This window comes from Pagrus major, chromosome 21 (genome assembly GCF_040436345.1).
Source record: "Pagrus major chromosome 21, Pma_NU_1.0".
Lineage (NCBI taxonomy): Eukaryota > Metazoa > Chordata > Actinopteri > Spariformes > Sparidae > Pagrus > Pagrus major.
In genome coordinates, this window is record NC_133235.1 from 22,369,785 (window position 1) to 22,383,925 (window position 14,141).

General features: G+C 43.3%; 1 protein-coding gene across 4 annotated transcripts in view; it reads left to right on the top strand.

Moving 5' to 3' along the window:
- The first annotated feature begins 7,817 nt into the window (after positions 1-7,817).
- Positions 7,818-14,141, top strand: part of LOC141017408 (zinc finger protein 521-like) — a 92,660-nt gene continuing 86,336 nt past the window's right edge. For 2 of the 4 annotated variants that reach the window (XM_073492114.1, XM_073492115.1), the window contains exon 1: positions 8,159-8,612. In XM_073492114.1, the coding sequence (XP_073348215.1) occupies positions 8,573-8,612 (40 nt within the window). In that variant the 5' untranslated portion in view covers positions 8,159-8,572. Of the gene's footprint in view, positions 7,879-8,158; positions 8,613-14,141 lie in introns of those variants that run through there. The other 2 variants (XM_073492116.1, XM_073492117.1) reach the window with 2 other exon arrangements.

The following is a 14,141-nucleotide window of genomic DNA, read 5'->3' on the forward strand; positions in this document are numbered from 1 at the left end:
GGATAGATGTTTAATTATCTCTGCTTGTTTGGGGGGGAAAGGAAGTAAAAACTGTTTCACTCCCTCTTGTTTGTCTTAAAAGCTCAGGAGTATTTATTGGAATTAATTTAAGTGGCAATCAGTGTGCTATGTTTGATCATCACAATGTATTGACTGAAGACAGACAATATGGGGAACCATTTGTGTTGTCGTGTTCACAATGAACAAAAAAATTTAATCATGGATTTGGAACATTTAGTTTTATTTCTGGAATAATAAACTGATTTAGTTTTCTAAATTTACCTTAATGAATTAGTTGTGTAATATATTGCTGCTAAGGGTTATTCATCATTAATTCCCAATTGAAGCAAAACACCTATTCGATGTTGGCTCTCCTAAACTAGGCCAGCTACTTTCCCAAATGAATATTCTTTTTTTGAACATAATGCTACATATTTGAGCAATATGATGTGATAATTCATCATTATTTAATGATCTCCCTCAGACAGTACATCACACAAGGTGCAGTCAGCGACAACAGCTGTGCCGTGATCTTGATGAGCGAATTCTCCGAGATTCAACCCGTGTGCGAGCTCAGCCCCACGTATAACCCTCTGACCTCTTCGTTGATGTCCAGCATGACTTTTTCCTCTCATTTCTGCTTGTCTCCTTTCATCCCACACTTTGTCTGTTTCTCCTTACCTCTCACTGACACACTCCTCTAAATGGGCCTGGCACGCGTCCCACTGTCTAACGAAGGTATGTGTGTGTGGGCGGTGTTTAGGGAGGTGAGACCTTCTCTGGGACACACTAATCAGCTCCAAACCAAGGCCTGGGCAGGGAGGCACTGGACAGGTGAGTGGAACCACTCGCTACACCCCCCTGGCTGCTCCTTAGCAAGAGGGTCAAATCAGCTCCATCCTTTATGGGCCAGTCACTCCTTCATCTAGCCGTCCCCAATCAACTGGCTTCCATCCCTGGTCGCTGGTCCCTTCCTGGTGGCCTCTGAGGGAGGAAACAGCGAGCAGCTGCTCTACCAAGGGAGCCTCCTGAACGTGCCTCCTGCCAGCCCCGTGTGTGTTAACCTTTTCTTTTAATTAACACCGTCCCAACTCCCAACTCCCGCCACCGTGGTCCGGAGAGAGGTTTTCGGGGGCCTTTGCAACTGTCAGGGAAGTGGGGAAGTCATCAGGGAGCGAGGAAGGTGGTGGGCGGGTGGGTTGTGATGAAGGTGAGAGGGGTGAGGAGGAGGAGGAGGGATGAATAATGCGTGTATGGCCTGGGAGTGAGGGGTTCTTCTAATCCTTCCGAGCCCTTTTTTATCCACATGCCTTCACACGGCTACAACACTCCAGTCATTCCACACAGCTGCCTATTTTCCAGGGACGATCCCGAAGTAAATTGGACATGCTGATGAGAAGATGGCTGCTCTTAATTTGCCCTACAGCTCATTACTCTGCAAGAGAGTCAAAAAGCTTTCATTCGAGCTGTAGTCATTGACTAGGCAATTGTTCCCATTTGTAGAAACTCACAAAGGCATTAAGTTGAGGGGTGATACACGTTTAGCACATGTGATTCCATTTCATGGAGTTTAATCATCAATATAATCAAAAGCAGTGGCTAATTAGCTCTAGCCATGTTCTTCAGCACAATGTTTTTTTTTAAGTCTGAAAAATATGTGTGACAAAATTATTAAATTCAGTGTGAGATCCAGTGAACCCGGTAATCATACATTAACACCACTGCGAGGTGATTCTGGCTGATCTGTGTAAAATGTCCTGTATGACAAGGGGCTCTGTAGCACAGTTACATGCTGCAGCTCAGTTAACTAGCAGCACATAGAGAGGTGAGCAGGCTTGATCTCATCTTACAGAGAAGATCTCCTAATGAGAGAGTGGTAATGAGCAAGAAAAAAATCACTCTCATTTCAGCAAAAAAAAAAAAAAAAGGAAAAAAGAGTGAAAAAGTGTTGAAAGGTTTGCAATCTCTTCCTTTCATCTTGTGTGCCAGTGCCAAGTGGAAAATGTCCATCTTTCACCGGGAGATTTTTATGTTCTTCTTGGCTCACGGTAATGCCCCTGTGGGATTCTCTTTCTTGGCATGTTCATAGTGGTCACCATTTGCTGGAGACGGGCTGTGGAGGTCAAAGCCATTTGAGAAGGACATAAAACCCCTAGAATGATTTTTGATCACACTATGAAACCGTTCCATTGTGGTTAAATGGTATTCTTCATGCCAATAACACATCTTTGTAGAGGTTATTGTCACGACAATCAATTTAAAGTTGGTCTAAGAGAATATATGTAAAGTCGATAGCTGTGCGCTTGGACATTATGCCTGTCAGTGAGTGTAGATGTTGTAGTTTTACCAGTCATCCAGCTGATGACGTCAAAATGTCTTTCAGCGCTGGATCCTGTGGCGCAGGTGATATAACCGTCGCCAGAGCCACGATAACACCCTACAGCTCGGGTCGTGATGTTGCAAGTTAGGCCTACGTGAGTCTAACATCTTGTGACCTCAGTTTTATGATGGAGTAAGTAAGGGGAAAACTGCCAGGACCTTCTCCTCATGAAGACCCAGAGCAAGGGCACTGTCTCCCCAGCCCCATAGATCAGCCAGCCCTGAATGTCAAACCGCACAGCAGCCGCTGCAGTGCCAGGAGTCCCCCTCTTGCTCCCTCTCTGGCCCGTGATCTGCTGTCTGGTGACACCACTGCGCTAATGACCCGGTTTGGGAGTTGCTCCACGGGGCTCCTTGGCTTGGGAAGATGGAAGTTGTGGATATCCAGCTGGAAGGTCACCGTTGACGAGGACCGCTCACTCTACATTCCCTCTACTTTGTTGACATCCTTCACTTTGCAAGGATGGAGAGACACAGAGGCTGTCATTGACCCTTTACTTAAACAGGCGTGCAAAGTTGGGTAAGCTTCTATATTTTTGCAATCTACCAATCTCACACTGGAGGAAACTGAGCAACAGCAAAGGGAGAAATCTACTTTCTGAATGAAAATGTCTAAAAACAACTACCTTTGTTATATATTGTGTTGAGTTGTGTACTTACATTATCCCAAATGTCTCCAACAATGTTCAAACCCAAAGTAATCCACAGGTTACTCAAGGTAATATCGCCCGTCGCTAGTTCCAGGATAGGGAAATTGATAAACAAGACTAACAACGTCAGATAGATTTTCATCAACAGTGGCTGTTCTTTGATGGCGCATTCACCGCAAGCAAAGTGATCATTTGTGTTTATCCGCCCCCAAACAGCCAGATCACTATACTGTACGTTAGCTGCAAGCTGACGTTAGTGAGCAACGGCACATACTCACCAGAGACTCCGCATATGTTCATGAAGTAAATTTCCACTCTAGCTCCAGACGGTATCGTAGATCATTGCTGCAGTCAGGTTGATAAACAGGAGTGACGATAAATCCACATTTTAATCCCAAAAGCGAAAAAGTAATCTTTGAGCTCTCCCCCCATCGGTAAAATCAGAGCAGAATCAGATGTGACCTCTGGTGTTAAGTTTCCAGAGGGTCTGGCTCTGGACCAAACTCTCTATTTCAAAATACTTCAAGATCAATTTGACAATGTAGGCCTGCATGTGATATGAAATTCTAACAAAATATATGGAAAAATAGAAATCATTCCTTTTCTTTTTATTGTTGTTTGTAGTTTCAGTAGCTAACTACGCAAAAAAACACAGAAAAAAGTAATTTAACTACTTTGTATGTATGAATGTAGATGAGGCTACTGCAAAATGTGGTTAAACTTCGCCTCCCTAGCGTTTCCAACAACTCCCATTGTGTCCCTTTTCCTCAGAGCAGCAACTACCAACAACACAGGACAGAAATGCCAGTTTATTCATTCATTTACTCTATAATATACATGTGAAAGCAGACAGAAATGGTGCCAGGTTACCAGCCTGACTGGATCGCCAGTCGGCCTTCACTTTCATGGAGAAACTTCGTGCCCGGTGGCAGACAAAATAGCGTAGTGAGAGCGAGGCTTAGAGGGAATCTAAACGCAGATGGTGTCATTATTCTATAGCCATTAGATTGTGCAATCCACATTTACTTCATAATGATAAGTTAAAACAAAAAACTTGTCTTTTGCCAGTTTAAACTACTTCAACTAACTCACGGCTCCTCAACACTGCAGGCGTGGTTCAAATCAGGACTATTTTTCTTATTCTTATTTGATTTCCACACTGTTTTGGTCAATATATGCAGCAGTTCTTGGTCGAGACAGACACAATGTTTATATGAACAGCATACATATGATAGGGTTTTTGCTCCAGTGTTTAATTGCCCAACAATTTGGATAACAGTGAAGTTGGAAAGCTGCACTCACCCTCGCTTGCCAACTCTGAAGCCTTCTGATTGTTAGCTCTCCGTGTTGTTTTTGTTCTTTTTTTAATCAGTTTAGTATGTCTCAGTGCTCAGAGAGGGCAATGTTTTCAGTCACTCGCTATCTTGACTTTTTTTCCTCAGCCTCAGGAGTTTGGCTCGCTGGAGCAGAGTTAAGGTCCCCGGGGAGCGCTCCTCTGGTGATGGGGGCACTGCCTCGACCTCACTCATGCCTGGTGTGGGTGGCATCCAACCAGGGAGACACACAATGGAGAGCAAGACTGGAGATGGTGATGCTTCTAGTGGACTCTCCCAGGACTCAGCCTTATTCTCAGGGTCATGCATTCCAGCAATCTCTGTAATTATAAGCAAGTGAGAAAAAAGTTGAATCTTCTGCCTTTCTCAAAATGAACGTGCCCCCCTCCTCAAGGGAAACATTCACATCTCTGAGTTCTAGTAGCTGGATGGGTTTTAATGAGGCAAGTCAAGAGTGTGTGTGCATGCATGTGTGTGTGTGTGTGTGTGTGTGTGTGTGTGTGTGTGTGTGTGTGTGTGGTTGGTGTACATGCATGTCTGTGTATCTGCCCTCCTCTAACGAGCGTAATTGACCGACTGTGCTTTTAAGCTGCCGTTTTTCACCATTTGCGAGAGTATTCTACTAAATAGCCTTCAGTGATTATTATTTCTACAGGAGACACTTCATTGGGATTAAAACTTTCTCTGAGTTTTAAAGTTCAGTTGCTACTTGTTTTTTTTTATGTTTTATTATTGGACAACATGCTGTAGGAGCCAAATGGGCAAAGGGCGAGCAGGGCCACAGGTCAGCAAGAACTGCTGAAGGGTCCCACCACCCGAGGGCCACAGATTCCACTGGGGAACGTTTCGCCCTGCTGAGAGGCAGAGTGAAATCTCTGATGCTGCGGCACACACGCTTGCTGCGGCGTCTCGATGTCTAACTAAAAGCTATGGGTGGTGAAAAAATCTCCACTTAACTGCTCAGTTTTACTACAAATACTGCAGCAAGAAGCTTAGGTGATCTGAAAACAGACTGTGCCTTTGTGCGTTTGATAGAATTTTCAAAGGATTGCAGTCTGCACGCAGCATTTTTGAAGGACGACACAATTAGAGATTCGATGAAATCGTTCATGTGAATGACTAAATATGAAGGAGCACCAACAGAAATGAATCAGTAGCTTAATTTAGCAGGATCATATAGGTACAAGCTGAATAGAAATTTCCTCGCTGGTGTTGTTTTTATGCCAGACATGTCACGTTTTTTATTTATCTTTGTTTGATTCCCTTTTTCCCTCACGCCCAGAGGTGAGACTTGAAACAAAACCATTTTTGTTGATTTTCATTGTGCCTATTTGCTCCCAAAAATGTATATTTGATTCTCCTCTCCATATTTATAAAGTCACCCCCGAGGGACGAGCGGTGTCAGACAGTTTTTGGAGCATCATGAGCAACATTCCTCACATGAGGTTTCTTCCACTTGAAGAGGGGAAAAAAACAACTTCTGAGCAATAGTGTACTGTAACTTAGAGACTGAACTGTGCGAGCACTGAGTCAAGTCAAGCCTTTTCCCAGTTACTTTGTCACTAATGAAAGTAGCAAAGAGCCCTGGAGGACTGAGGAGCACTGTTTGTTTGTGTTTGAGAGAGCATTCGAGAGGTACAGGGGGGGAGGCAAGGTGGTGAAACTTTGGGAGAGCCGCCTGACAGAGCGCTGAGACAGAGAGGGGGAACTTTGGAGCATTGTTAAGATTGAAGTTTTAAGGCAACTGAGACCTCCTGACAGATTCCAAGCACCTACAAATAGATGTTTCATATGTGTGTGTTTACCAACTTTAGTGTAGTTTGCGAGGGCTTTGAATTTACCAAAGCGCATCACGTCAATCTGTGTCATACTTTGTTTTATTGATCTTTTCGCACACATTTCATGGCAGCGTGTGGGTGGGGGGAATTATTTGAAAACCACGAGGGTGCAGGCAAAAAATTACAAGATACAAATTGAGCAAACAAGAGTGGAAAAGCCTTGGCATCATATGTAGGTCATAAGTCCCCGCTTATTACGTTAAAGTCTCACTGATTAGAGACAGAAGATGCAAAGCAACAACAAGGCCTGTTTAAAATGAGAGGCTAATAATGACAGCTAATGGATAGCTCGTCTGTAGTCGGTGGAGTTTTTCATTACGTTCACACGACTTCATGCGAGGTGATTACCTTAGATGTCTGTAACAGTATATGGCCTCATTATGAACTCCAAAGTGATACCCTATAGAATAAGAGCGGCCTTATTATGTACTCACATCATTAACTTTTATAGTTAAAGTTAACTTTTATGGGGAATTTTCTCCAACAAAGTTAGATTCCAACACAGTAAAGGCTATCAAAGGTTGTTGTTAATTTTCTTCTCCTACACCAGCCCGTATTTGGGAGTTGCCCTATCGACTGTTTCTCTCCTTCCCTAGGTGTGCGGCGAAAAAAAAAAAAGAGGAAAAAAACCCTCGGTCTCCTCTTACATTTGTCTCTGTGAATCAGTCAGGAATAGACTGAAAGTGGGAAAAAGCCTTTTTGCGTGACTGTGATTTTTTTTTAGACGAGGGGGGTGGGGGGGCCCTGGCAGAGGCTACCTCCAGGCTGCGGTAGGGGCAGAGAGCAGAGTGAGAAGCCCACCGCAGGACTCCTCGCTGGATCTCATTTTCACATAGCAGGGGTAGGATGGGGGCCTGGACGTCCACATGCACATGCAGGTGAGGGTGTAGAGAGGGAGAGGGAGAGGGAAACCATGAAAACAATTTTTAACACAATAATAAGCCTTACTTTATAAGTTTGCAGGTTAAAATTAATTAATAAAGGTGCACTTGAGTATACCTGAAAGGATTAGTATCCATATATACATATACAAGTCCTAGATAACATTAAAGAAGAGGGATGAAGCTATGTTTGACTCAACAAGAAAAAAAAAATCCACATTTTACATTAAATCTGACTTTTTTTCATACTATTATTAATATTCAAGTAATTAAGGGAGGCGTAATTGTTTAATTCTTAATGAAATATAATAATGAATGGAGGAAAAAAAAAAATCTCCATCCATAATAAACAGATCGTCCCCGATTTTCTATGCGTGCCATTACATGTCATATATGTCAACAGCCGCAGTGAAAATGTCTCTCTGCTTAACCATTTCTACCAGAAGGGGGACCAGTCCGTCTGCCGTAGACGGAGAGTGGCCGACGGCGAGCTGAGGCAGAGGAGACGCCAGGGTGAGCAAGCCGACTTTGGGTTTAGAGTTCGACTCCGGATCCGGGGACCAGCAGATCCAGCATTCCGCATCTTGCCATGATCCCTAGGATTTTAATCATGCCTCTCTGTCTGTGTGTGAGTGCAGGCAGGCTGACAATGATTTCCTCAGTGATTACGTACAGAGCGAGTCCCTGCGGGGTAGGGGCCCCCTCTGGAGCCATCCTGATGGCTTTGGGGGCCTTGCTTCCATTTTCCATTATTATGTGGACTACCGGAGCGACAGCGCAGTCCAAGACCTTGCAGGTTTGTGATGAGGAGGGAGCTTCCATCTTCTCTCTGCTTCTTCATCCTCTTTTAAGGGCAATTTAGACGTAGACTTAGATCAGATTCCGAACCTAATTCATGATTAGCTGACTGGAGTGAGAAAAGGAAGAGTCTATAATAGTTTTGATGCTGTTAGGTGGATATGAAGTGAAAAGTGTTATTATCATTTTTCCTCCTTTTTTGGGGGTTTTGTTGCAATTTTTTTCTTTTTTTTTCTTTTTTTTTTTGCACTCTCACAGGAGGCGTTTTGCTGATGTCTTTCTCACGCGGATGCATTTGAGATGAGAGGCGAAAAGCAAATATTCCGCTTTTATTCCTAAACGAACATCATGCCTGCACGCGTGTGCGTTTTCCCGGAGAATGGAAGCGCATGACGGGATCACTATATTCTCACACTTTTCCCGATACCGAGCTCAACTAAATAGAGTCGCCTATACCGATCGGGCTAATTGGATTTTATAACATCCACCTACTCATCACAAAATAACAGCAAACTCGTGTGTGTGTAGACCGCGCGGCACAGGGGGGGCTAAGTTGCATCTTTTTCTGTGATGGTAAAAAAGCAGCCGCGATTTCGGCCAGCGAAATTTGGAGAGACTATACCTTTAGACTATCCCGTCATACACAAATTATCAGGCAGAAACTGAGCAACTTCAGCGTTTTTCTCTGTAGGATGTCGCGCCGCAAGCAAGCTAAGCCAAGATCACTGAAAGGTAAGTGATAAGCCTATTTTTGGATGGCTCTCAGAACATTTTTTTATTTTAAGGTGATGACAAGTCTAGACGAGCATGAACTGAACTTATCGCTCACTGAAATGTAACTGTCTCCCCCCCCCCCTCTTCTTGTTCTTCTTGTTCTTCTTTTTTTTTTTTTTTACGCATTTCCAAGTGTTCCTTCTTCCTGCTATGTTGCGCATGAAATCGACTGCATATACGTACTTGGCACCGGGGGAAAGCTGGTCGGCTTCAGCTCAGACTGTTGTTTGTAATGATAGTTAAAGTGCAAGGGTAGGGCATGGGTAATTTAGAGAGCAACAGTGCAGCGCGCGTCGCTGGCAAAACATCTGGATGTGTTAAAGACGCTCCTGGTCGGAACTTAAGCCGTCTGATGGAATGGGGTGCAGAGTCACGTGACCCCCCCGTCTGAGAAACTAAAGGAGGAAACATTTTATATGTTGGGGGGGAAAGGGAGGGCTGTGATGTGTGTGTGTGTACGCACACTAACAGTTAAAAGAGAAATTAAAGGGCAGCTTTAGTGTCGACTGCTAATCGGGGCACGTTCATTTAAAAAAAAGTTGTAAACATCTGGATTTATCAGCCAGGAAGCCTTAAAGCTTAAAAACAACTGAACTTTGTGATGTTTTTATTATTATTATTACAAATAAAATCCCGGCACAGCAGCTGATTCATGTGATTTTTTCAATTTTTTCTTACTTTTCTCCCTTTTTTTTAGAGAAAAAAAAAACAGCTGGACTGGCGGTAATTCGATCGTGCATTTGTGTCTGAGTGTACATGTGTGTGAGAGGGTGAGAGAGGAGGGGAGGGATGGAGGGAGGGAGGGAGAGGGGAAATAGAGACAGAGCAACATGCTTGAACACACACATGCACACACACACACACACACACACAGACACACAGACATATTCACACACTACTTTTCTCTGTAGCATTTTGCTGGGGGGAGCTGCAGGGTTTCAGAGGGTTGAGCTCCAGTTCATCTGGCAGGCATTGTATTTTGCTCAGCAAATAATTGTCCACAATTTCACATTCCCAGCTTGTGGTCGGTGGACCCCTTTCTCTCTCCCCCCTTTCGTTCTCGGAAGTCTTCATCTCAAAGGAAGATTACATGGTCTGCGGTAGTACATTCATGCAGCCACCATTTTAAATCAATACCCAGGAGAGGGTGGAAATGTGAGTGCATGCACATCTTAAAATTGTCACATTCTGTTTCCAGACCTGCACTGCTCTATTCGCAGTAAACAGCTCTATGCATAGATTTCCTATTTTCCTCACACCAGATTGGCATTGACTGTTTTTTTTCTCTTAGTTGACATGACATTTGCTTTTCTCAAAAGACACATCACTTATATATAATCGTCTCCTGCCAGCGTGCCTACATGCCACAAGTGTGTGTGTGTGTGTGTGTGTGTGTGTGTGTGTGTGTGTGTGTGCATTCAGAGGAACATCTGTCAAGATTTGTGTACATGAATGTGTGCGAGGGAGAGGGATAGAGAGTGAGCAAATCAGTATGCAAATGAAGTCAGAGTGATGACATTGTTTGTTTTGTTATTGTCACTAAAATTTAAATTGGAAAAATGTGGTGCACAAAACATCCCCGACTTTTATGTCTCCATCCCGGCTGCTGAAGCGGAGCTGTAATGCAGATACGTCATAGATATTTCCCTGTTTTGGATCAGACCCAGGGAAGGCCAGGCAGATGTTATTTATTGTTCTTTGTCTTATGTCTTTCCGCGGGGACAGAGATACACTTATACAGATGTCCACAGTAACTTTGCTTGTCATTTTTTAAAATAGTTGCCTGACACTGTTGTCCTCATTGTTGTTTGTGCAAGACAGGATTTCATTTTTTATCATTTTTATCCTCAGACTTTTTTTTTTTGGTATGTGTTGTCAACACAAAAGTGGCACCTTTAAATCCGTGCTTGTGTGTGAGCCTGTGTGCCTTTTCATGAACGGAGCGGGGTTGCAGAGTTCAGGTTTCACTTTTATAGGTTGTCTTCTGCCGACTTGAGGCACTGGTCAATGTGGACGGCGCTTTTTTTGCGCAAGAAAGAACACTTTGTTCTGCGGAAGGGAAAATAAACAAGAGGTGCCGATGGTACATGGAGGGAAGGGAAGGTAGAGCGGGCATCAAGTGCGGCGTTTTAGGGACTGGTATGGACATGAAGTGTATGTAGAGGAGATGAGAAAATAATGCTGTGACAGTTGGCACTCTTTTTTTTTTCTCCCCTCTGTGCACCCCAACACACACACCCACCTCCTCTGTATTGGCTGGTTGTGGGAGTCAGAGGTTATGTTTTTGGTCCCATCGAGGAAAAGGGCAACATTACAAGTCCCGTTTCAATTAAGTCTGAGAGACAGATCCGGCTACGTTATTGCTTGGGGAATAAATGGCACAGGACGAGACCATACATCATTCGCTTATATGCAAACACTTCACCCCAGCCACTGACATTTACTCAATCCTGAGCCTTCCACATTTCTCGACTGTAGGCACATTGTAATTTTGTTTTGATGTGCAGAGGCTTTGGGTCAGCACATTGCCTCAGTCGGTGGTTGAGCAGCGAGGAAGGAGGATCTCGCTCCAAAATCCTGCATGTAGAGTGTGATGACTGCCACGTTGCCTGTCCTACAGCACTTCCTGAATAATGTGAGTGAGGCTGGGTTTGATATTTTCATTCGGAGCACAAATGACACTCACAAGCCTCCAGTCAGTCCTGATGTGTTCATTGGCTGAGTTGGAAGTTTCCAGGTCTGTCATCCGCATATATAAATATATTTTCTGCGCCATTTACTTTAAGTACAGCGGTTGTCATGAAATCAGCGCTGTGTCATGTACACCTTAAATATTTGATGCTTCTGAGGAGCTGAATTTTGCCGCCACATGAGTGAACTCTGGAGCTTTGCTTGGCTATACATGAAAGAAAATATTATGTCACACTTTAAATGTAAAAGACACAGAACAGGATGATTTGTGAGATGTGTTTCAAGGCCTATTAAAAATACAGCTTATAAGTTAAAATTCCTCTGCTCGGACGTAAAGTACATTTTTATTTCCTTTCATGTCAGGAAACTGAGAATAAAACTACTATTTAAATTTGGCCTACCGAGAAAAATAAAATGTACCTTCTTTTTTTTATAAACCCACATTTGTCATAATTTGAGCTTTTGCCTGGAAGAAGGAGCCGAATGACGTTTTGCAGAGTCGCATACACTCGTCACTCAAAATAGCTTTTCATAAGCACAGGCCTGTGCAACTAAAAAAAAGTATTTTGGTCCGAGGAGCGACTCAAAAACTCATTCGGCTCCTTCTTCCAGGCACACGCTGTATTCAGTATGATTTTAAATGTGTAAAAAAAAAAAGACCCCTTCTTAATTTGAACAATTACAAATGCAGAAACACGGCGTAATCCGCTCTGATTTTTCCTCCCCTGTTAAGATGTCTATGAACAGTTGCGTCACTCTTCAGTTTATAGGAAGCTGCAGTATTCCAGTCTGTTCACAATTAATGATCTGTGGCATAACACCCATTAACACTTTTCTAATGTGACACAAAAATATGGTTAGCATTATCATTAAGGAAATTATGATGGAGCCGTGGAAAAATCCCATTAGCACGGCTGTCAGTGCTCTTGACATGCGGCTCAGCGTGTTGGACTGGGGTGTCGCGGGAGCTGGCCGATATCTCTTCTTACTCCATGGCATGTGTCTCTCTTGTTGTCATGGATTGTCTGCCACATGGAGAAAGAGTTCTGATTCAGAGACAGTGATTGATTCGCGCCACTGTTGCAAATGAAATGATACGTTTCCTCGGCTTATCTCATTTTCCTGTATGAATAGCATTAATATTTTTTGGAAGCTACATTTGCAGTAATTGCATAATGAGATTACTGATTCTTTTTTTTTATTCCTACTAGTGGATTTTTTTTTTTTTTTTTTCGATTTGCAAACAGTACATGGCAACATTCGAAGGATTACAAATATTATGCAACGTGATTAACATGCTCCTCTATTGCAAATTATTTATGACACTAATCACCAGTTCAAATAATGCTCATTAAGAAAGTTATTCATGTGCAGTGTGTGTCCTCCTCCCTCCCTTCCAGCCCTAATTGAGGAGGGTTGACCTCTTGACCCGAGCTAAATTGAGTTGTAGTCCCTGTGGCGAGCGTCTCCTTCCCGGTCAGTCAGGGCGGATTACACAGCCATTGTGTTCGGCACTGTATCGTCCAAGCTGGCTGTAACCAAGCAGATGAGTCACGCATATCCAGGAACACACTCAGGGCTTTTTGTGTGTGTGTGTTATGTCTGAGAATTGCTGCGAGATGCCCATACACACAAGCATGCACACACACACACAAGTAAAAGCAGGGGAAATGTACAGTATGTTTATGTGAGCACACTCTCTAACAGGAATTCATTTGATGGATGAGGAAAGGTCCAACCTGCTGAGAGTTTGTCATGTTTTTGCTTATTCATGTCGATGAAATCATTAGTTTTACGAGGGTGTTCATGCGGTGATCAATCTGTTTTGTTTATAATTTTGTAATTTTTTTTGTTTTTGTTTTGCTCCCTAATCTGTAGAGAATTAATTCAACCTTAAAAAGGAAATGCCCCGTCTTGGGGATTATCACTCGGAATAAAATGACAGCTACTCTACAGTCATTTTTGTGTGTGTGGCCAGTGTGTTAATTAGTGGCCTTTAATGCGGTGCCACTTGTTGTGTGGGATTACTTTTTTTTTTCCTGCTCGCCGTTTTGAAAATCAAAGGAGCAGTGCTGAAACGGTCCCATGTGTGTTTGGTATTGTATCAACAAAACCTAGCAGCATGATTACAGTTTGTCACTGACAGAGTGATACACTGTACCTTGTCAAACATTAATTAACTGATAGCAGTGACGAATTAACAGCAGTGTGGACTGGGTTGTATTCAGGTATAGTCTTTGTGAGGTGATCACAAGCTTTAGAGTGCATTAATTAAAAAACTGTCCAGCCATTTGTATTTGCACTGTGTTATGATTGCTGATCAAATGTCCAGCTGCTACGAAACATCACAGGAGTTTGCCCCTCACTTGACGGCTCGCCCCTCCGCCATCGCTCCTAGCCAGCTATTAATTATCTAGCAGACAGGTGCAAATGAGAAAAAAGCATTTGCACTGTGATGGAAGTTGTTTACTTTTAAATGACAAAACTTTTAATAAGTTCACTGTGGTGACAAATCGCTGCAAACTGCCATAATATTTAAGTTCTTATGGCATTGTAAGATAGAATTTTCTGCCTGAACTCCCCCGTCTCACCAACAGGGACGGTAATCAAAACAAAAACTCCAGCTCCCACCACCAATCTCTGATAGAACCATGGGGGATTTATTAGGACCCCCTATCCCTAGCCCATTTAAATGATCCTGGATGCAAGGCGCTCAACAGCGCTGGAGAAACTCATTAAACTCTCAGGGCGTCAGTCACTAAGGCCTCCTTTAACAGGACAAGGTTCCTGCGTTGG